The sequence below is a fragment of the Pomacea canaliculata genome, linkage group LG14 (genome assembly GCF_003073045.1).
Source record: "Pomacea canaliculata isolate SZHN2017 linkage group LG14, ASM307304v1, whole genome shotgun sequence".
NCBI lineage: Eukaryota > Metazoa > Mollusca > Gastropoda > Architaenioglossa > Ampullariidae > Pomacea > Pomacea canaliculata.
This window is the reverse complement of record NC_037603.1, coordinates 11,520,569-11,544,295: the sequence shown is the minus strand read 5'-3', so window position 1 is coordinate 11,544,295 and position 23,727 is coordinate 11,520,569. Positions and strand designations below refer to the sequence as shown.

At 39.6% G+C, this 23,727-nt stretch overlaps 1 protein-coding gene across 1 annotated transcript; it reads left to right on the top strand.

Moving 5' to 3' along the window:
- The first annotated feature begins 4,532 nt into the window (after positions 1-4,532).
- On the top strand, positions 4,533-23,366 carry LOC112555892 (MDS1 and EVI1 complex locus protein EVI1-A-like). Its single transcript, XM_025224458.1, is given in 6 exon segments — positions 4,533-5,795; positions 20,204-20,430; positions 20,618-20,832; positions 20,985-21,185; positions 21,546-21,708; positions 21,711-23,366. Coding segments are annotated over 6 exon segments (1,407 nt in total). The 5' UTR covers positions 4,533-5,772; the 3' UTR covers positions 22,289-23,366.
- Positions 23,367-23,727: the final 361 nt, after the last annotated feature.

Here is a 23,727-nt window from a genome sequence, read left to right as displayed (position 1 = left end):
GATGAGTTGATTTTTTTAAATTTAATTTTTATTATTTTTATTTTCTAGGACACAGTAGTAGACAGGACACTAGCTTTCACTGTAGTACCTGCCTCATTAGACAGGTATACTTACATAAAGTAAAACTCATCCTCCCGTCAGACGTCTGGTCAGACAACAAAGTCCTGAGAATATCGGTCATCCTGTCTTCTGAGCGTGCGTGTGTTTGTGTGTGTGTGTGTGCGCGCATGCGCCATCCTCATCCTCCTCCTCATCGTCCTCCTCCTCCTCCTCCTCCTCCTCATCATCATCATCTGTACAATAGAAAAACGCTAAACTCTTACAGCCTTTGGCAATTACTTTCTCATAGTATTTTCACCTCCCGATAAAAAAAAAACCGGAATAAATCATTACTAATTACATAAAATACTAATTATATAAAACTGTTAGAGAATAATCAAGGTTTCAGTAAATAGTGATTTGTATCTGAAAGCTTATTGATGAAGAGCTGACAACTGGCCTGGGTGTGGAAATTAAAGATGACAGTATGATGGTGCTTGCTTTCTCCAGTCGTTCAGTTTTTTTTCTTCATTCAGCGATGCTTAAATATATTAAGAAACAGGCAAACTAATCATTCACCCAACTTCCTATGTTGATTTCTCAATTAGTCCTAAGACCTCCAGAACCTTTTGCTACCTTTAGTCTGGCAACAGGTTAGCTCTTACCCTTACAAAACTTTGAAAAATTCAGGCATTCGTTATTTCTTGTAATGAATGTTTTGCTTCTTATAATGTAACAATTTTTTTTTCTCTAAATGTACTCTTGAAGCGAATCCGTTCTTTAGTTCTGATATTACAGAAATACAAATTCTTCCTTGAGGTATTCTTTCTTTCTTTTAATGCCGACATTCTTTCTTGTAGTGAACTTATTATTTTTGTCATGCCCTCTTTTTTGTAATATAGACATTTTTTGAAATAATGAATACATTTTTAATGCAGGCATTTCTCGTGTATTCTTCCTTTGAGCGGTCCTTACAATGTCCACCTGAGCCACCTTACTCTACGAAAGTTCGGTTCCAATTCGCATCCCTATCAGCTCCATCAGTTCGATGTGAAGCGCTGTGACCACACCACCTTCACTTGTTCCCGTTCGGGAGCGGAATCCGCGCGCATAATAAGGCTATCACACCACTTCCGGTAAAAAAAGAAGCTACTCGAGCGAAACCAGAATGTGTCCAAGTTTTGCACTGTAAACCGGCCAGCGACGCCTTGATAATGGCGCGTGCAACAACATGGCCGTCAGCCTGCTAATTATCTTTGACTAATTGACATCGCCTGGCGGCGGGCCTTTCTTCTCGCTGTTTCCTTTTCCAATGTTGTCTCCGGCGCAGGTAAAGACAGGTTGCAAGTGTTGTGCTGCGTGCACGACAAACATTTCGAGAGCTTCGAACTACGGTCTTGTAGTAATATGTTCTGCAAGTATCAGAGGGGAAAGGAAATTATTTTTAGGGGAACATATGAAAGTTCGCTGAAGCTATCATTATCTAAATCCAAAGAAGATAATTATGTGGACAGACCAAAAAGTAGACTTAAAAAGTGTAATTTTTTTGAAATCGTTTAATTTCAGGTATGACACAAAAATGAAAATATTTATGATCCAAGATTCTGTTTTCGTATTCTTTTTATTATCAACAAATACCTCAGGAAAGAACACCAAAACATTATTCTAGAAAAATTGAATTTTAAGTTTGTAATATACTATTTCCTGGCCTAATGGAGGAGGGAGGTGGGTCATCAGGGTGCACGTGCTCGGTGTTGGAGGTCGTAGGACACTGATTTTCTTGGCCGTTTAGAAGTGCATCTGTCCAATCCAGGCATGGAAATAGCTGGGGTTATCTGCCACTAGGGCAAGGGTTGTCTGCACTCAGTAATGTAGGTAACTGATGAGAAGACAATTCTGTGAAGAGAGAGAAAGGACATCAGCCCCTGGTGCTGCAGCATGTAGGCGATTTTTTCTGTGTGTGTGTGTGTTTACTTACTTAGGACTCAGACTCATTTCTCCTCCTACTTCTCCATCACCTGACATGCAACGACATTACTCTACATAGAAGCTCCTTGTGAACACCACATCTGGATACAGTATTAGCGCCAGTCACGCACTAATATTGCAGCCCACAAAATCGAAGGAAGTATTACAAGAACATTTTAAACCTGCAGAGGCGCAAACTGTGATCTCATAAATGTTTATGATGGTGTCAGAGGAAGACAACACTCATTTAGTCCTTGTTCGGTCTGCTCACTGCCAGTCAAACCTGACCTCCAAATACATGTAAGTTGTTGTTCACAACTTGTTTTATTGTGTAGATGCTGTACAAAGTGGTCATGAACTTTGTCTTTGTGAGCATGCGCAGATATGATTTTAAAAACCTGTTTGTGTCTTGTCTCGTTAACGCTCATTTAGTCCTTGTCAAGTCCTTTCACAGTCAATGAAGCCTGGTCTGTATATTCATGTAAGTTGTCGTTCACATCTTGTTTTATTGTGTAGATGCTGCACAGAGTGGTCATGAACTTTGTCTTTGTGCGCATGCGCAGATCAGTCCAAGACGTTCCATCGTCCCAGTCATTGGGGCACGTGATGCGGGCAGGGGACGAGAAACATCTGTACCTGTCTATCCCGTAATATCCTTTAAACTTGTATGTCCCTTAAAATTTATTTTATTGTGATTCACCTAATATAAAATTTAGTTTTATGAATAAAGTCTTCTATTTACTGAATTTCGAGTCCCTTCTCTTGACTTTTGTGCGAGTTCCCTCATTTGTTAAAGTCCGTGGTTTATATCAGCACAAATAATGTTGCCGCCAGAAGACAAGCAAGAAAATAGAGACTGAGACACACACTGACAGAATACTGACAGAAGAACAGCTGGACGATCTGTGACCAAAAACGTTCGATGGAAAGAAAGAAACGAAATAAAAGAAAGATTAAAAAAGTGAGAAAATGGAATTTTCAATACTTCATTTTCCATTGCCGCTTTTTTGGCAAAAAAAAATCTTACCAGAAACAATAGAGAGATGGGTGGCTTAATGGATTTCCCTGGGGAGGCTACCCCACGTCCGTACCCGCTAGTTAGCCTCGTCCTCGCAAGAGGCGTAACTGGCATGTGACGTAAGGGGTAATCACACCATTGTGACGTACTCATCATGGCGGCCCGGGCTGCTGTGTACATTATTGTTTACAAACTTTGCGGTCGACAAGGACGGGAGGGGCTCGTGGAGACTTTCATTAAGCCCTGATTGGGGTCAGCCCTCCGCTCGCGCAGCTTGAGCAGACAGAAGGAGCGAGGCAAGGGCTGAGTCTTGAGGGGACGGGAGGAAATCTTGGGCTACAAAAGAGTAGGCGGAGTAGCCATCAGGATCACAAATATTCATACGCCACTAGGGGGCGCGACGGAGGCAGGCAAGAATGCTGGAGAAGGAAGAAGGGTGGAGACTGGGCGCGCGGCAGTCTCAGCTCGCCTTCTGATGATAGCTCAGGGAGGGATATGGAAGGTTTCACAAATTCCCTTCTGTCCCTTCTGGCATGGTCACTCCTCCCCATTCTTGAAACGACCATCTTCCCAGCTTGTAGAACTGTGACAAGTGAGTGATAACGAGGGTTAGAGTTTTGGTTTGGTGTTTGTTCTGGACAACATGGTCTTTCTTCGCCAACTTAAATCTTATTCTCTTCTTGTCTGTGAGCGCGGGTGCTTGTGTGTTTATATGTGTGTATATGTGTGTGTATGTATATGTGTGTGTGTGTGTCCCTGCTGCCTGTCTGTTAATGTTTAATTAAATCATCCGTTTGAGCATGCGACCTTTATTCCCGGTATCCCACCTCTACCCTCGCTCCACTCGTAACATCTCTTGTACTTCCTTTTTTTTTGGTATATATGTACAATCATTTTCAACTAAGCATGTATATATATCTATTGCTAATAAAAGCCAGAAGTGTAATTATTAATAAAAATTAAATAACAGAGTAATTCTAAAATAAAGCAATGTTATCGAGAATCACTCACTTATAAAAATCCTCCTTTAACACTTTTGTCTTTTAGTACTTCAGTGAATATTATATATACATGTAAACATATATCTATACACTCATACACAGGCATGTAGACATAAACATTTTTATTTGCACGTTTTGTTGATTGCTTTCTCACTGACGGTATCAATAGTTTTCATTTGAATATGTGCTTCTTATTCAGTCAAGACATTGTACAGTAGTTCCTCTCATAATTTTTCTTTTCTTTTCATCTAAATGTATTTTATGTGGCTTAATCTGCTTGCAATGAGACTGTCTAACTACTTACATTTGCATATATTATGCGGAGAGAATAAGTTCTGACCCAGATAATTCGTAAATGCTGTAGAGGATACATATATCTCACCTGTCCTACACTTACCTAAGCCTCTCTGATGTTTGCCTACATTATTATTGTGAAAGTCACTGCACAACTGTCAAATTAGTTAATAAATAATATAATAATTTCGAACAGGGGATTAGTCAGCTTTTAGGAAGATAAACCGTGGTTGTGAATTTTTCTATTAAGCTCAAATGATATGAGATATCAGTATATTTAAAAACCATTGTAATGAAAAAAAATATAATAAAAAATTTATGAAAATAAAAAGGAGAAAAATAAACCCTCAGAAGTCATTTAACTTCCAATTTTACGCTTGATGGAAAAGGTAAAAAAATATGAGTACACACTGAATCACACAGAGAAAGAAATTAAACGAAGGTAGTGAAGCGTTCTAAAGAACAGAGCTCACTACTATCCTATCTCTCCATCCACCCGAATCTTGCAGCCAGTTGCTATTCGGGTGGACCGAGACCCCCTGACGCACGAGTGTGGGCTGACGATTTCATGGCGTTTATTTAAGTCGATCGGCCCGCCATAATAGAGGGCGCAGCATGCCGTCTACAACAGCGTCGTGTCGAATTTCTGAATTTCCTCCCTCGAGCTTTTGTGCCCCTCCGTGGCAAGTGTTATGGCTGTCACGCTTGGCGACCATCGTCGACGCCCGTGATGGCGACCGAATGTGGCGAGACGCGAGTTTCAATAGCACTTACAAAATACTCTAAACCTCTTGTCTTCGGAGTCTTGTGGAAAGTTGATGGTCCAGGGTGGCTCTTCACTTTAAACGGGTACTTCTCGTAATCGAGGTAATTTAGGAAAAATTGGCGAAAGTTTGTGTAAAAAATTGTAACTTCTTCCGAGATGGTCTTTAAGTGGCGGTCGTCGTAGTTGTTGAGATCAAACAAGTCCGGTGAGCGCGCGTGAACATCATTCGCTCCTGTCTTCCTTCCCCCAAAGCAGAAACCTACCTTCATTTAGGAATAAAGTCTCGGCGCGACGAGGGATGCGGCCAATCAAACGGCGTGGACGTGGCACGTGACTGGCGAAGACCACGCCCTCCTCCTGTTTTGTTGCTGACAATCACCGTGTCGACGTTCGTGGAAATGGAGAAAATGTTGCGAGTGCAAAAAGAGTCAGCGCGCCTGCGGGCCTGAGGAGTGAAGATTCGAACGTCTGACCACGCAAAGCTGGTCATCCAGCCAGCCAGCCAGCCAGCCAGCCAAAAGCCTGCTTCCTTCTGAAGTCCACTTCATGGCCATCCTGACCACTTCGGGACACTCGTCGGTGACAAGACAAGCAGCGGTGTGTGATCTTCATCAGTAGAGTGCTGTAGCCCCACAATCTGCCTCCTACACCAAGATATTTAACTTCACATCCAGAAGAAAACAACGATGTTTCCGTCCCTGCACATCAGGTAAGACTTGATCCACTTACCACTTCAAGCTATTTACTTCTTAATCTTATTCTCTCATTCATATATATTTATTATTGATTTGTAATTCATTGGTTTTGTCAGTTACATCTGATTTTTTTCCACATTTTCTCTCCATTATATATCAATGCATTTGCATAATTGTTTGCATCTTACATAAAAGCTGGATTTTAAGTATTTATTAAAATGAACGACACGTAAGGCAAGTTATCTACATATGCATGCCTATACACGATCATGTATTATTAGGTTTATATCGTAGATAAACAGAATTAAATGAGATGACTGTATATATTTATGTATTTTATACTTATTATTCAAATATTTTGTATTTTTATTATTTCGGTTTTATCTTATACGAATATTTTAAAAGCGATAAGTGATAATCTCCGTTAGTGAATGGAATATAATAGAAGGACGATACATGTCAGTGAAAGAAATGGGGATTCATGGGGCAAGTCAGGACAGAATGATGATACATATTTAAGTAAGCATTGAAGGTTTTGAACCATTTAATTGTTATTCTCATTTACTGTAGTGATTTCTTTATTCCTGTCATTTGTTTTAACACTCTTGCTTATCTGTCGACCTTCTTGCCAGTCAATCAGTTGTGTGAGGATTTATCCAGCTCTTGCTTAGTTGTCACTCATTTTACCATTTTTTTATTTGTCTCATTATTTTTCCCTTCTTCCTGTCTGCCTTTTTGTTATTTCTGTTTGTAGACCTGCCCATCTCTAGATAAGCAAATGATACAAATACATACCTTCAGGGGGGCACAATATGAACATTTAGGAATCTCTACCTTCAATGTTTCTTACAATGATAGAGAAATACAATGTCCTTCTGGGCGGAGAGATTCCATCTTTCTTAAATATCTATTTGCCTCTCATTGTCCATATTTCCTTCTGTATTTGTCTCTCTATCTTCATTTCCTTCTATACTTCTCTCTTTGTGTCTATATTTCCATTTGTCGTACCACTGTTTGTTCATCCGCTTTCATCATGCTTTTTCTTATATTTCTAATCTCGTATCATTTACTTCCAGAAATTGTTACTGCTTACCTTTTATCTTTGTAGCTTGATATGCATCTCAGTAATCAAAATAATGACAGAGAAGTGAACACACTTTCATTGCACTTTAAAATGCAGGCCTCAGCCCATCCAAACAAAAAGAAAAAGTCCGGGCGTATTTTTATGATTAGAGAGAAAAAATGTTAATGGTTATTCAAGGCTTTTAAGACCAACACAAAGCACAAAGTATAGCAACAAACCACATAATCAAAGAATTTGCTCAGGTGCGCCTGTTCTTTCTTACATATAAAACCGACACTAGGGTTGCTTCTCACAGCAAACAGTTGCAAATAGTTGCAGATGCTGTTTTTTATTGTGTTTTTTATGGAACAAAGATGTTATCATGAGTAATAATTATGAATTCTGATATCTGTGCAACATTACAATTAAGGACAGTGGCATATGCCATTCGTACATGTCATGTGCCAGACAGTAAAGAAAAGTCTGTGATATTAACCAATGACCGTCATGACAATGATAACACTTGTCATCCTTAAATATAGTCAAAGGACAATATTTCTTGGTCTGTCTGTTCATGTCAAACCATACATCTTTAGTAAGACCATTGATTTGCATGCTGTGATATAGTTTTCAAAATGCGACACATCACTAATGCATCTACAACTTTGAAATATTTAATATTATTGTAGAGTAAAGTACAAGTTGAATCACTGAGTTTAAATGAAAGTGTAGTATAGGTAGGTGTCACAATTACTGCTGCATTGATAGACAGATATTTCAACGAAAGTCACTCTAAAAAGTCTACAAATAGAAGAGATAAGTCAACAGAATAGCAAAAAGTATATAAATATAAAGTGTATAAAGTACAAACTGTCTGAAACTTGTATTTATTTTTCACATTGACATAACTGAAAACCAATTAGAAGCATCAACAGTTAAGAGTATTCAACAAATTTTGTCTGACACCCTTCAGACAATACTAGTCCAAAGTAACATGTTGGTGGTAAAATAGTAGAGATAACACATGGGTGAACACGCTGACTAAAAGATGGATAGTTTGTCCAAGTGCTCAGTCTGCAGCAAGCAAACTCTTTGTCTACTGTCTTCTTCCTTTTCGCAAAAGCCAACGGTTTTAAAAAAGCTCCTAAAATGATTCTTTTAACAAATTACCTAACAAATATTATATTCATTAATTTTTGTTAAAATACTGTTGCGAGTTTCAATTTGAGGGATAGTTGGTACCAAATAAATAGTTTTATTTATATAACCTGGGGTAATGTTCCATAGGCTGATGTTGAAGCTCTCAAAAACATATATATATATAATGTAAACTTTGAGATCGTTTTTTTTTATTAATTGCTCTGTAACTTCACAAAAAGAGTTTGCTGTCTAGTAAACTAAGATTTTTGTGGTTGAATTTATTTTTTCTGTCTAATGATTATTCTGAATAAAAAACACTGATGAGATTGATCTTCATAGCATACACTCATGCCGACACATATTTTGGACCTTTGTTTATGAATATGAATGGGTGAACATTGTTTTAAATCAGTTATTGAGTGGATAAGCATCAACAGCAGGACACACGGTGTTTTTTGTTTTTATTTTTTGTAAAGTGTTTTACAAGTATTTTGTAAATGGGGTTAGGTGAGAGGTACATTAACTTATTATTAATATTAAAAATTAAGTGTGTAGAAACAATGTTGTATTTTTTTTCTCTTAACGTAGCTTAAGAACAAGTAAATGAAAGCCGAAAAGTTAAAATTAATCACATTATTTAATAGGTTCACCTTTCACACAATATGGACATTTTGGAGGAATCGACATTGGTGGACAATAATTATAGACAGCGCGGGCAAAGTTTGTTCAGTCTGCAGAAACAAAATATTTTTCTTAATAAGCACTTATTGCTTGTTTTTATGAGTTCACCAGTTGTTTGGAGGTAAACCGTTTAAAAAAATGACACGGAAGAAATAAGGGGGACAAAAACTTATATATATATTTAGAACAGACAGACAGACAGACAGACAGACAGATGGACGGACGGACAGACAGACAGATGGACGGACGGACGGATAAACCAGCGTCATTTTGTTAAGCTGCTGATGTAACATCATTTATGTGGTAATATACTTAACGGCTAGATAGAATGAAAGATAATGGTAGAGGAAATATAAATGTATGAGAAATCAAGAGATTAATGGACAGACAGTAAAAGGCAAAGAAGAGACAGCAATTCCCTGTAACTCATGTGCTGATGCATGCCTGGAAGAAATTATGTACTTGGTTAAGAACACCCAGAGTCCTTCCGCCCATTTGCCGGATCGTGCGAGAGTAATTCTGGCTGTGGACTAATATGGAAGCATCCCTTTGTCCTGCCCGCGGAGTCCACGAGGCACCGGCCACGGATGCTGCTGAAAGCGGATCGAAAAGTGGACAATTATGGGAGTCATGTTACGGGGAGTGGTTTCCTAAACAGGTGTGCACATGTGGAGTGTAGTTATTTGTGTGGCACTCTGACCACAGGTTGTTAGGGATGAATGTAAGCACACTGGGAGTCCATTGTCGCACCCGGCGAAGTGTGGGTAGGAGACTCATTGAACTCTGGCAAATGTCAACATTTTGAGAAAGGACTTCTTTGGTGGGGAACTGAGCCTGCAGTCTATTTCAAGAATAAAGATTAAAGATTTCCAATTTAATGATACTTAGAAAGAAGTCTTAACAGGATGTTTAGAGAGGATGTTAGAAAGTAGCGAGGTTTATGAATTCCGGATTTCATTCACGACTTAAAAATAATTTAACAATTCTACTTTCGGATCTTTTCTTCTGGCACTTAGTTCCCTAACCCTAGCTTAGTTTTCTTGATATATTTAAAATTACTTTTTAGGTTATTTCAAATGTTTTTTTAAAAGAATTTTTTAACCGAATATATTTAATATTTGCTATGATTACTAGTGATAATCTCCGAAGTTTTTTCCCGTTATTTTAAGACTTCGGGATCGATGTGTTTAGTTCTCAGAGTTTTCTGTGGACTGATAAGAGTTTTCTTAAAGGTGTTAAAATATTCTGAGAAGTAGACTTCCGTAGGTAGAAATAAACTCGAATAGAGTATAGAGTGAAGAAAGATATATTTGTTCAGGTTTGTGTCCAGTATCTCCAACTCAATATACTTTGTCGGGGGAGGGATCTGAGTATTGAATGAAGCTCTTCAGTAATTAATTATTTCTTCTCATTTGCCAAACACGGCTTCTATAAAAAAATTGGTCAGATTGCTTTGCAAGCATGAACTTTTCTCAGTATCTAAGAAGCCTACGGGATCTGAGAACAGTCCATTCAAAATCCCAATAATCGATATAATCGAATTTCTTTCTTTTTCTTTCTCTCTCTAGCTCTCTCTCTCTCACTCTCTCTCTCTTACACACACACACACATACACACACACAGACACACACATCACAAACTGTTTCTCTCCTTCTGTCTCTCTTAAAACAAGCACAAAATTTTACTTTATAATGTCAAAGGAATAATCGAACTCCATACATAATTTCCGTTGATTTGAAACCAATGAAACCCTTGTTAAATATTTGATTTGACCGTTATCGCTTCTAGAATAGTGATTGCTGCTATAATCTCTAACACAAACTACATTAAGATTAAACTGCTAATTGAAGGAAGCAGTCACACATCTTTGTCATTATATTCCTTCTTTATTCCACTCTTTACTTTCTTGATAGTTCAATCTACTGCAATATAAACAATTCTATTTGATGATACTTGTCTGGCCTTATCTCAGGGGTAAGAAGTAAAATGTGCATTAATTGCTGAAAGAATGGATTTCACACCTCCTTAAATAATAAAAAGCAGACTTAATTCAACAAAAGAACACAGAAAATGGATTTACCTTTACAGAAGTGCTGGCACCTATGTTTACGAAATATTTAATTTTATTTAAATCTGTAAAGGATGCGACTGTGGTTTTCTTGTTTCTTTCTTTATTGAAGATAGTACTAATGCGTCGTTCAGCAGTAAACGGTAAACATCAAACTGGTAAACAAAAACTGGTAAAAATGTGATTGATAAAAGTTCATCTTGATTTGAAATATGATCATATTGTATTTTAAAAGCACAGTACGCAGAACCGCATGACAGCGAAATGATAAATCGAAATAAATGAGGAAATGAAAATTTAAAAAATAAGACAAACAAAAAAAAGAACAAATTAAATTACCTCTTCTTTTAAACAAAAGAACTACAGAGAATGTGGGTGGACTGTTCAATGCAAAGCAAAGTTAGAAAGGTCAACAGTGCAGTATGGGTAACACACAAATTGATACAAGCGCTTTAATTACGGACTGATGACCGCCGAGACTAACACTTAGCCTCTTGCCAAGTTCTCCGCTGTTAGTCTCGGCGAACCTAAACCATGAATGTGATTACACCGGAAGCTTTGTACACACCAGCCTCGTTCTAGTAATTAACTGGAAACAATCGTCTGCAAAGTTCGTGTTTAAACCGTAAAGAACTTTGTCACCTGGATGATCCGAAAACCCAAGGATGAGGTGAACTGCGAAGAACATTCTGGTTTGGCTGTCTGAAAACCAACGAAGAGATAAACTGATGGATATGTAGAGGACATCAAGACCTGTTAGACAAGGGAGAATAATTAGAGGCGATATCACAAATCTGGTAGACGAGATACTGGTCAGGTCTCTCGAAATGTTGTCAAACCAACAAATTGCTCACAGGACTGGATAGTCATGTTTCTGAGGTTCTACAACAGTCAATGTATATCTACATCTGTAGCCTCATATAGATATATAAACAAATATATATCACGCATTATCATTTATCTACAAAGGTAACGGTGCTAACATAATTTTACTGTCTTTGAAGCAGTGAGGGGACAGAGACCCCATGAGGCCAACATTTGTTGCTCGGGGTGTTTCTATCGTGTCTCCCTTGCTACCTCACCTTCCCCAACCCTCTACAGAGTCAGGTACCCGCTCAGCAGCTGAGTCAACGGGTAGAGGTGTGTTACGTCACGTGGGTGTCGAACCAGGTGATATTCGGGTCCCCGGATTAGGGCGACATAGCTTTGTGCTACCCGAACCCTATTTTTATCCACCTACCTATTTATGTATTTTCTAATTTTTCTATTTATATATATTTTTTTTAAACAATTACATAATTAGATAAAAAGTTATTGTATTAGTAGTCTTCGCTTATTTCTGTGAAAAGTTCGATTAAATAATAATAATAATAATAATAATAATAATAATAATGCAAAATTGTAAAGCGCATATTCACACTCTTAGCGAACAAGAACGAACCATGGACAGCATACGAGGGACAGGAAAATAAACAAATAACATATGAACTACAAAAGAATAAACAACCGTAATAAAAGAACAATAAAATCAAATACAGAAAACACAAAGAAGAACCCAATAACAAGAACAAGAGTAACATGATATTACAAAAGGAAGGGAGAGACAAAGGACTAGCTTTATGGGCAAGGTTGTTAGTAGTCATGTTTACGGAAGACGTGTTTTCAGTGAACGTGTAAAGGATTCAATTGTGGGGTAGGTGGCGGATATATATATATGTTAGTGCAGATATTCACCTGGTTGAGCATCACAAGGACAATATAAGTAAATATCACACGGTGAAAGGCGTTAGCCGGATGTCAGGCTCCTTGATTATTCATGTCGTCTGATAAAACAGTGGGTGGTGGATGGAGGGTGGGCAGACAGCTTGCATGCCATGGCAACCTCACCTGGGTGACTCTTCCAGGTGATCACAGGTGGCAAGGATGTCCTGCAAGTCGTCACGTTTACATACATGGGGGGAGTACAGGAAACAGCATGGACAACAAGCGTTTCCCTCCTCCTCCTGCTGCTCTGCTCCTCCTCCTCATCATCATCATCGTCGTCGTCGTCGTCGTCGTCGTCGTCGTCGTCGTCGTCATAGTCACAAGCTTTCTCGATTCTTCACAATTCTATAGACTTATCAACTGAACTTTAAAAGCTAACCAGAATGCAGTTTTTTTATGATCAGGCTTAGTTCATTTTAAAAGAAGTATTCCCCCAAATACGAGTTTTTATGCGCGAGATAGAAGCCATCAAACATTGACCTTCTCACCTGCTGCTCGAGGTGTAGAGGAAACTTACCGGCTACAAAGAAGAACCTCTGTATATTTTAAACTTGATTATTGTCTAGTCCTGTGAACTCATGCTTAGTGTGTTTGAGTAAGATGGAGAAGAAACTCACAGAATGTTGTACTCGAGCAGTGGTTTGGAACAAGAGATGAAGATGCTTATGTGATTTTGAAATCAGCTAAAAAGGCAAAAACTAAGTTTATTTGACAGAATGGCATGTATGCGCGATCATTGGAATGACAGTTTTTGCTTAGTTTAAAACAAACTCGTGATGCCCTAAGTGGTTGTATTTGACATTTAATTTTCATTTGATATTACCACGCTTATATATTATTATTGTTAGATGATCGCAAACATCTGACATCCATGATTCTAATACATGCAATACTTTAAAAGTACTTCCTCAAATTTAAAAATTAAAATATTGTTGTAAACATACAAAATGGAGGCTCAGAGCTTATACACTACCTCGTGTCTCCTCCAATATTTCTTCTGAATCCTGAGACACTTGTTTCAGCTGAGGTCATTGTCCAACTTTTTCACTTGATGCAGTCATTCAAAACCTTATTTATTGACAAAAGAAATACAGATGGTTCCAGCTCTTTAAATGTTAATAATATCACCATAAACGCACTTCTTGTCATCTTTTAAATAAGTTTTTTTTTCTGTTATTATATTTAATAACAGATAAAGACATTATTTCACTATTAAAATTAAAATAATGTTATAAAATTAATTTAGTTATTTTATTTATCACTGTCTATTGTTAGCTATATGAAAACAATTCGTTTTACTCTTCCACAGGTTAGTGTAAGCTTCAGTCAATCATTCACACTTTTCTTCAATAATCGGGTGGATAAGGACACGGTAGATATTGTCGTGTCACGACAGACGAGGTGTGTCCGAAAAAAGAAACGGGACTGGTGTGACAAACATTTCATTTAATTCCCAACAACAAACTACATAGCTTCCCCTTCAAAGTAATCCCGCTGGAGTCTAATGCACTTTTCCATCCTTCTCTGCCATGCTCTATGCTCTGCTGGAAGGATTCTTCTGGGATGGCCCTCAGGCCCGTTGTTATGGCCCTCCTGGTGGCACAGCACTGTTAACGGTTGTTACTAAATTGTTTTGAACGAATTACTGAGAGCAGCTTTAGATCGAAGCTAGCAAAGCATGTTTAAATGAGTTTTATAAAGTTGATTGTCTCCAGCATCTCTGTGGGACCACAGCGCATGCGCAACGCATCAACGTGTTGAGATAAACTCTTGGTCGCACCACACTTTGCTCCGGTCTGTCTTTTAATCAGTTCCTGTCTTTTAGATATTTCAAGTTCTGAGTTCTTTAGTCAAAAGAAGAAATACCTGAGTACCTTTAATGGTATTCGTTATCCGATTTTCCCCGCGGTGTCGGGTGAGTCTTTAAATGACAGTCAATGGTCCTTAGTAGAGGCTGAGAGGGAGAGAAGGACAGAGTGGAGAAAAAAGTACTCTCCCCCATCAAAGTGGGAGTGAACCATGGAAAACTCCCATTGGATTTTGTTTTTAATCCCGGAAAGCCTCACCTCTTCCCGCCCCGAACTTTGATACACGCTGTGCATATGAAAGCAAACTTTTGACCTTTAAACTCATGAAAATAGTTTCGCTTCGTTTATTGCACCTAGGCAGATACAACGAGGGAATGAAAATTGCACAAATGAATAATTCCGAGAGAGAAAGCTGCAGGAAGGCGTGTCGGAGCTGCAGTGTCCGTGCCCCGAACCAGAGGAGAGAGGACTCTGTGTGGTTTATAGGAGTTTAAACTTTCTGGTTCAGAAGTTGTTGTTTGTAGGGCGCCAAGATGGCGATGTTTTCTTTCCATCTAAGCGGCTCGTAATTCGCAGATTTGTTTCGTTCAAGTTGCTCATTAATAGTCTTGATTATAGATAGATAATACATAATAAAACGAATTACAAAAAAAAGAGAGAAAAGGATAGAAGGACGAAAACAGAAAAGAAAGAAGCGAGTAAATAAAGCAAGATAGTCAGCAAACAAGTTAGAGAGTTGATAAACAAATAACATCTGATATAAAATGGCAAACTAACACAAGTGTCAAGGGGGCGCCCGGTAATGTAGTGGACACCAGTACTGTGATAGGCTGTAGGTTCGTATCTCGTCTTGCGACACCTGTACGCAGGACCGGTCGTTGAGGGTTTTCTCCTGGTACTGCTGTTTACTCCCCCTAATTCTGAGCAATTCCTTGTAGGTGCAAGCATTCTCTCGACAAAACAACCTTCCAAGCGAATACAAGCCAACATGACAAAATATGCCAGCAAGTTAATACAAGCTTGTTACAATGTTTTGACAATCTTTGTTACATTTCGATCGCTTTACAGTCGGCTAACTTACCTCCCCCAGTAAAGTTATCGTAAATGACATAGATAGCAATTCAAGAAGTTGTCAAAAAGTTGAAAAACGTGTTTAATGTTTTATTGATTGTGGTAAAAGAACAATTCAGAGGTTTATTAATGAGCTCATTTGCCGGGAATTAAGTTAAAGAGATTGTATGCAATGCGCTCAATGGTTGACGAGGCAGGGTGGACTATGTTTCTGAGTGTCGCGTGCATGGGTTACCTATCTCAGTAAAATATTGCTTTCATTAATGTTCAACTTGGTGGGTATAAAGTAAAACATAAGAGTGGTATTGTGCCTTCGCGGGTTGATCACATGTTCATATTTCCACAAGGTCGCAAGTGTTCATTAATTTCTCTCTCTTTTTTCTTTTTATTATTGCCTCTGTCTTTTCATTTCTCTTCTATTCTATCTTCAGATCCTCGCCGCTGGAATGTTCTGTGTTATTTTTCCGTTATTTCGTGATTTGCATTTGTTTTTCTTTTTGTCGAAACATACCTACAGCTGAGCGCACCGGGAGAGAGAGAGAGAGAGAGAACTTGTATTTATCAGTGTAAGACCTCCGGCCTTTATATGTGGAGGTCAAGTACAACCATCAACAACAGGTTTTACACAGCAACCAGAATCTTAAGACCCATAAAACTAAGACAGCATCGACTGTTGACATTTTTGTTTGTGTCTATCCTTCTGCCCTAACCTTCAGTGCATAAATAAATATACATATCATTTAGGCCTAACCTAAAGTTTATAAAAATTTTCAAAACTTATTTATGGTAATATCTGACAGGGATTTTTCTGGCTGCAACGGGGACTTGAGGAAGATTATTTTGAGAAGTGATCACTCCATGTAACAAGCCAACATTCTCTGTCTGAAGATTTTCAAAAAATACTTTTAAGGTTCCTACTCTTCCCTTTACCAGACTTCGGAGGAATCACATAGATTAAAATATTTTTTTAGTCAATCCTGGCCAGTTGAGTCGTTCTCTCCCATCCCGTCAGCATTCTCGTAAATTTTGTTCAGAGAGAGAGAGAGAGAGAGCGGTGGGAGGAAATCACAGATGACTGAGCATTGGTCACTGAATACCTATCAAAATAAATTAGTTAAAAAGACGAACCGCAAATCCCACTAACATTACGAATCATAACAAGACAGAATATGAAACATTCATCGTGGGCTATATTCTAATACAATAACTTTATATTTTGAGCAAATTTGATTACACGCGGTTACGATGTCTTAAAAGAAAGAAGAGAAAAACAGAGGCCATGACAAATTGGAGGGACATGACAAATACAGACAAATACGAACAGACTGACAGACAAAACGAAATATTAGAAGGTTTAACATACTTAATGAACTAGAAAACAAGAGGACATGTCGGAAAATCAACCAAAGTCCAGTTCAATGGAGGAAGGCGCTCGGATTTCTTCTCAAGGGCTTCTCTGATTAAAAACAATTCTGACGACGAAGTTAATGATCGTTTTGCACGCTGATCCTTTCATCGAACTGGGATTATCACAACTTGCCCGAATCCAACAGTTGAGTCGGGAGCAAACTCGACCGACGATACCAAGGCGCCAAACGTGGATAAGAGTAATGCCCCTTTAGCTGCCTCTCCACTTCCACGAGAAAAGAAACAACTAAACGTACGTTAAACGGATCGACTCCGTTTTGGGTCATTTGTGAGAGAAGGCAGCATATTGTTTGACGGAAAATAATGCCGACAGTTTTTTTTTCAGGGGTTGATGAATAGTTGCTAAACCCTCCCTCATGCGTCTCGCCTCATCTATCTCTCCTTTTCTGGAAACGAGGCTCAACGCTGCACTGAACCCAGCTCCCAGATCTTCTAATCTCATTAAGGAATTTGTAAACTTCAGCCACGATCAAGCCTCCCCCCCCCTTGAAACGCAACACCCCCATGAATAGCGCCGAGTCGGGTGGGAAAGGATTATCCCTCTTTACGGGCCGTCAGGGGGCGGGTCGGGCGTCTGGTGCGCAGAGTGCGAGACGGACACGCTAAGAAATTGGCGCTGTCACTCAAGGTACTTTGTTATTCGACCCCTCCGAGGTGTTTACGGGTGTATTCTCTGGATGACAGGGTACCCGCCACAAAACAAGGAAGCTCCGGGAGGAGAACAGGGAGCTAATGAAGCTAACCTTATCCTAGGAGAGCGTAGGAGAGGACAGACAACCCAGAAAAAAATTGAGAACCAAGTCCAAAGTCTTTGACCAATGACTGCGAACCAAGAATATAAACAAATAAACTTTATACCATCAACAACTAGTCTGTTGAGTGTAAGTATAGGAGGATGAACTTAGTAACTGTTGGCAGATATTATTACAATAATAATTAAAAATTAGATGGAAGAGTTAGAGAAGAGTATTAAAGTAATTATACGGAAAGAGAGAAAGAAGGACATGAGAAGTGACTAAGACGATGTCCCTCCCTGTTCTTGCCCCCTCCCACACCAACTCCCCGCCAGCCGAGTGTCCAGCGTGTGTCGGGGTGTAAGATACCCGGTTAATGGCTAAACTGATACCACACTCAGGGGCCAAGGCAAGATTTGTCTTCTAACCAGCCGGAGCAGCCCCTTTCCACACCCGCTAAGCCCGCCTGACAAACCAAGATGGACTACCCATTGAGTGGCCTTGCCAGGGGCAACGGTGCGCCGCCAACCTCTCGGGTGCGTCAATAAAACCCTTTGACTCCAGAGGTCAAAAGATCACTGGAAGGGGTGCTGAGGCTGTAAGCGGAGGACTCGACCGTACAGTTTGTTTTCAACATCGTTTTCAGTTGATGTCGAGTATTCAGTCATCGTCACAATGGCTGGAAGTTGACGACACAGCTTTTTTTTCTTCGACTTCTGTGAATTAACAACACGTTGTTTGTTTAGATATCAACAACGCTTTCGCTTCATACTTGTAATAAAAATGGCAACCCTTCCACCTCAGAATCGTATAGCTGGAAAGATATTTACTGCGTCGGAAAAAAAAGTGTTTTATTATTATTATAATAATATAGCACATTTCCGTACCGATATAAATATTATTTGTCGTATATCATCGAATTATAAAGTGTTTGAAGAAAGTTGATGTCAAAGGTTTTTAAGAATAAAAATATAGTAACTCAGTGTCTATCCAAGGTTCATATACGCGCGCGCGCACACACACACACAGATGAAAACACAGCATTCGCCTACCCGGGGTGTGACAACTAGACACCGGTACCTCCCTCCAGCAGAGCGCTATTCTACGAGTAGTTGCGGGTGAGGAATTTTTACTGGCGTGAAGTCATCCTTAATAAATGCAGCATTACTCGGCAGGACACTGAATACCCGACAAGACGGTGGACATGTACACCGCTCTGCTCCGGCGTCAACCCCTCAGGGTGCCCCCAATTTGTTTGCCTTTCCTTCTCGGGTAGGGGAGACTGAGAGACGGAGGGGCGGGGACCAGACAGCTCACATAATGGACAGATAACTCTTTATGAGAGAAAGCCTCCGACTGTCACGTGGGTACCTGGATACGACCTCATCTCTTTTCAACTGCTAACAACAAAAACTACACTGATACTTAAAGTAGAAATTGAGAGCTGAGTTATGTAGACTACAAGAACCTAAAAAAATTTCAAACGTGCGAGAAATCACTCCCTCGACGATTTCAAATTTTAAACTAAGTCTGTTTCCATTTATAAATCTCATCATCAAATCGCTTAATTGAATACAGAGCACAGGATATAAATATTCCCAACTTTAATCAAAGAACATTCAGGAAATTAACCCACTGACTCTCTTCCCCGGTCATGAATAATATTTAGTTTAGCCTCAAGATCTCGGAAAGATGTGTTTAATATCTTTTTAACTTCTAGTACAGACCTCAAAGTACCTTATTCCTTATTTTATATTTTAGTTGCTAGGCAACGGACGGCATTAAAAGTCTCATGCAGGTTGTCACCACGTTGACGTCACAACGACCTGCTGAGCTGAAGTCTGGGTGAGCCGTGTACTCAGGAGCAGTGTTGCTACCAAGGAGCTCACTGGCCTCACCCATGATAAAGTCTCGTGACCACGATGAACGCTCGTAAAGGTCTACTGAGGTCTTAAAGGGCAACACGAGCGCTCGGCGAGAGACGCTGAAAATAGAGCATAAAGTATCACTCAACACTTCCGGTGGTGTTTTATGACGAAGATGCTCGAGAAATAATGTATTAATTTTTTTTAATCACATTTGGATTTGTCGAGAAAAGTGTCGAAAGGGAAGTATTTCTAAAAATAGAATCGTCATGAGCTGAATTCGAAGAGGAAAGTTGACAAAGAAATCAGGATACGATGTCTTTTTTCCTGATTGTTCTCTTTGACATTTAGATAGAGTTAGTTTGTAGTCACTGATATTTCCTAAAGATTATGGCAACAAGCGCTCGTGGATTAACTTTGTTCAGACTTCTGTATGTACACATCTCTGGTATGTTCTCACATGTTTACAATTTTTATGATGTTGTATTATTATATTTTAATGGTTAAAAATCATTATATGAAGTCAGTTCTAGCTATAACATAAAAATAACATCTCTCTCTCTCTCTGTTGACACCAAACCAAATCTTCTGCCGTTTGTTTACTTACTGTTCATACATTTTGGTTTGTTTTATTTCCTGGTGCTTCTTTATTACTTATATTTACTATTTTCCACTGTTACCTACCATCGCAATCAACAAAAATCAAGGTAAGACGGCAGGTAACCTCTTCTGATCTCCAATAATCAATCACGAGGTGTCCTCACGATGCCTGATTTGTATTTAATTTTATTTATTTTCAGTTCCTCAGCCATCCACGAGCGTGCACTGGGGCGGTTCCCGCCGGAAGTTGAGTGTACTTTCATCTCGCGTCCCCCGGCCATGCGCAGTCCGACAGAGGGCGCGCCCGCCCCACGCGCTGACCTCCGTGCTGACCTCCGCGCTGACGTCAGAGCAACCATCACCAGCATGTCACTGAGTGCAGCCATGGCAGCGGCGCCAGCCATGCGACCGGCCACGTTCCCCTCAGGTATGACGGGCAAGCACTAGACAAAACAACAAACATTCTTTTCACTCATGCAAATACTCACGTGACGAGAATTGATGAGTACAGAGAGGTCAGCACTGTTGACAGCAAATATTTTTACATTGAAATGCGATAGTACTTCAACACACTTTCTCGGGTACTCAGTGTGTTTCTTCTTTATACCCAACAGCTCTACCCTTCGGGGCGCCGGGTGTTTCTGCCGCGTTGGGCTTGCCAGCACCCTTATTTCAGTACCCGGGTATCTACGGTCATCCTGCTGCAACGGCAGCCGCTGCGGCCGCTGCTGCTGCAGCAGCTGCTGCGGCTGGATCGTCGGCATCGTCTTCAAGGGATGCTCATGCGTTGAAACCGTTGGGACTTCCGGGTGGACTCGCACACTACCAGGTGAGGATCCAGTCCAGAAACAGAAAGAAAACAACAAAAGAGTAAATAAAACTCTCAATAAAAATAAAATCAACAGGACGAAGTATGCACTAAAAACTTTTTTAATGAAAGGAGTGAAATAAAAAATAAACTTGTCCTCTCTTGTCCTGAAGGCCCTGAACCACGCCCAGCTGGCATCGGAGATGTCCAAGCTGAAGACTCCGTTCATCAACAGGAACTACCTGGAGCTGGCCATGCTGGTGTGCAACACCTTCCGGGGCAAGCTCTTTCCCTGCCCCCATTGTCGTTACGTCACGGACCGCAGGAACAACCTCAAACGTCACGTGTCAACCATGCACCAGGCCTGCGACAAGGTGTGTGTGGTCTTGCAATCCTGTCAAAACTTGTTTCCTTAGCCCAACATTGATAGTTACAATAAATAAATAAATAAATAAATAAATAAATAAATTGAAACCCAAGCCAGACATTTACTTGAAGATGATGATCTGAACTGTAAGAGCGAAAGGTCTTTCAAACGTTTGCTTTATGAATGTAAAGTTGAAAGGCTTTTGAAGAGACACCTTTGAACTGGTTCTTTTTTCCATCAATCTATTAAGTAACGATTAGCAAGCTACTTATTTAAATGAGCCTACCCATCCTCTTCCCACTTCTGTTTTTCAAGTTCTCCATGGCAGTGGAGACTCGCGGTAACAAGTATGTCGTGTGTTTTCCAGGTGCTGGAATGTTGTGGAGTACAGTTCAACACGAAAGCCTCGTTGAGAGAACACATCATGATTTTCCACCACAACGGCTACTCGTGCCCATTCTGTGGACGTCGGTTCTGCCGCAAAGCGCTCTTGAAGCGCCACCTGTCGGTACACAGCGGACAGAAGGACTACCGTGCCCCCACTGCGACTACGCCACCAGCCACAAGAGCAACTTGGAACGCCACAAACGAATCCATGACCGAATCCGTATTTTTGATGAGACCGGAAAAGCTGAATTTATTGGAGGAGACGAGGACGAGGAAGATGAAATCGAGGTTGGGAGCGAAAGTGGAGACATGATGACCGGCAATATTTACGGAGATGGTCTCCACATGGGTTACTCCGGGGTGATTGAAGGTGAACACGGCGAGATCGACCTCAGAATAAACAAAGGGAAAAATAACAAACAGGAAGTGGAAAGTGAGGTCGGCATCGGCGCAAGCGGAAGTGCGTCTTTGCTCGCGTCTGGTCGAGCTGAAAGGGCTTCAGGTCACTTCGACCACACAGACAATGGCAAGAACGATGACCTGGACTTGGACGACGACCTCGACATGGGTCTGGACGACGTAGATGACGTGGACGACGATGATGATGACAATGACATTGATGATGATAATGACGATGACGACGACGACGATGATGACGACGATGACGACTTTCTGAACAGATGTCGTGTGTTGCCTCTTGTAAAAAGTGCTCACACGCACTGAAGGAAAATTTAAAACCACGGGAAGCTGAAGAAAATAGAGAAATCGTTGTCGACTGTGATTTATCAGATGAGAACACAGATGTGAACTGAAATAATTGCTGGAAGTAATTTCCAGATGTAGTGTGACACTAACTTATTCTTGTCATTCACGTTTGCTCCAATCTTGATGATAGTACCCTATTGTTCTCAAAGGTTAGCTGTCTCGGACCTAACCAAAACATCAAAAAGAAAACAAAACAAACAAACAAACAAAAAAAAAAAAGGGCAAAACTCGAGTACTATTTTACATGTACCCCTGTATATTTTATATTTCGGGTATGACAACAATAGCATAGCATTCATGAAGGTTTGCTTGTCCCAAGTTACAGAGATAGAAAACTTGTCTTGTTTACCAAAACATTTCAGTTCCAGAAAGAAAAGGTAGAGGTGGGAGAATTCGTTTCAAATTATTACTTTTTGTTTACAAAATATGAACTTTGTTGGAATACCTTTCATTGGCACGCGCAAGTAAAATCTAGTCGTTGTATTTTCCTTTTATTTTTACTTGTTCACAAAATGTAAGAAAGTATTCTTGTACATATTGATGGTATTACAAAGTAAGTTTCTTTTTAATCACAACATGAATATGAAAAGCCTTGTTTGTAGTGATGCAAGGGAGTGAATGAGTGGATGAAAGAATTAGGGCATTCAAGATCAGTTTGCTTTCATAGAAATCGTTGTTTACATGCTAAACTATTTGTACACACATAATGAAGTTACTTTGACTTTTTCTTCTGTAAATTATAAAATGGACAATGTTTAGGGACACGAATTCCTGATGTCGATCGTCGATGTCACTTTGCAAACGAGAAGACTTTGAAAAAAAAGATTTGCTCTTGACTTCCATAAGTCTGAAAAATGTTTCGATGAGAGACGATTGCCAATAGCTTTGAAAATACAGTGAAATATATTTTCACTGGAAATAAGTCTTTGAAAAGGAACTAAACCGATGGACACGACACGAATTCATCTTCGTGTGGAACTGCATTTACAACCCGAAGAATGTAATTTGATAAAGCTATTGGAAAATTAAATTTCCTTACCTGTTATGTTGTTGTTGTTGTTATTGCTGCTGTTGTTGTTGTTGTTGTTGTTGTTGTGCTGTTGTTGTTGTTGTTGTTGTTGTTGTTGTTGTTGTGCATGTGGAATGATAAACATGGTTTGAATTATGAGAAATGATTTTAATCTCGATGTTTGTTGCTCGTGAAAATTCTTGCAAGTCTTTGAGTATATGTTGAGTATTATGAGTAAAATTGAACAGTGGTTCCATTTATTTATCATATTTCAAATGAATCTTAATATTATATGCAGATTTACATATTAAGTAAATGGCGATGATGATAACAAGAGAATGTATATAACTGAAGACCAAAAATAATCACTTCTAGTTTTATTTCGAAA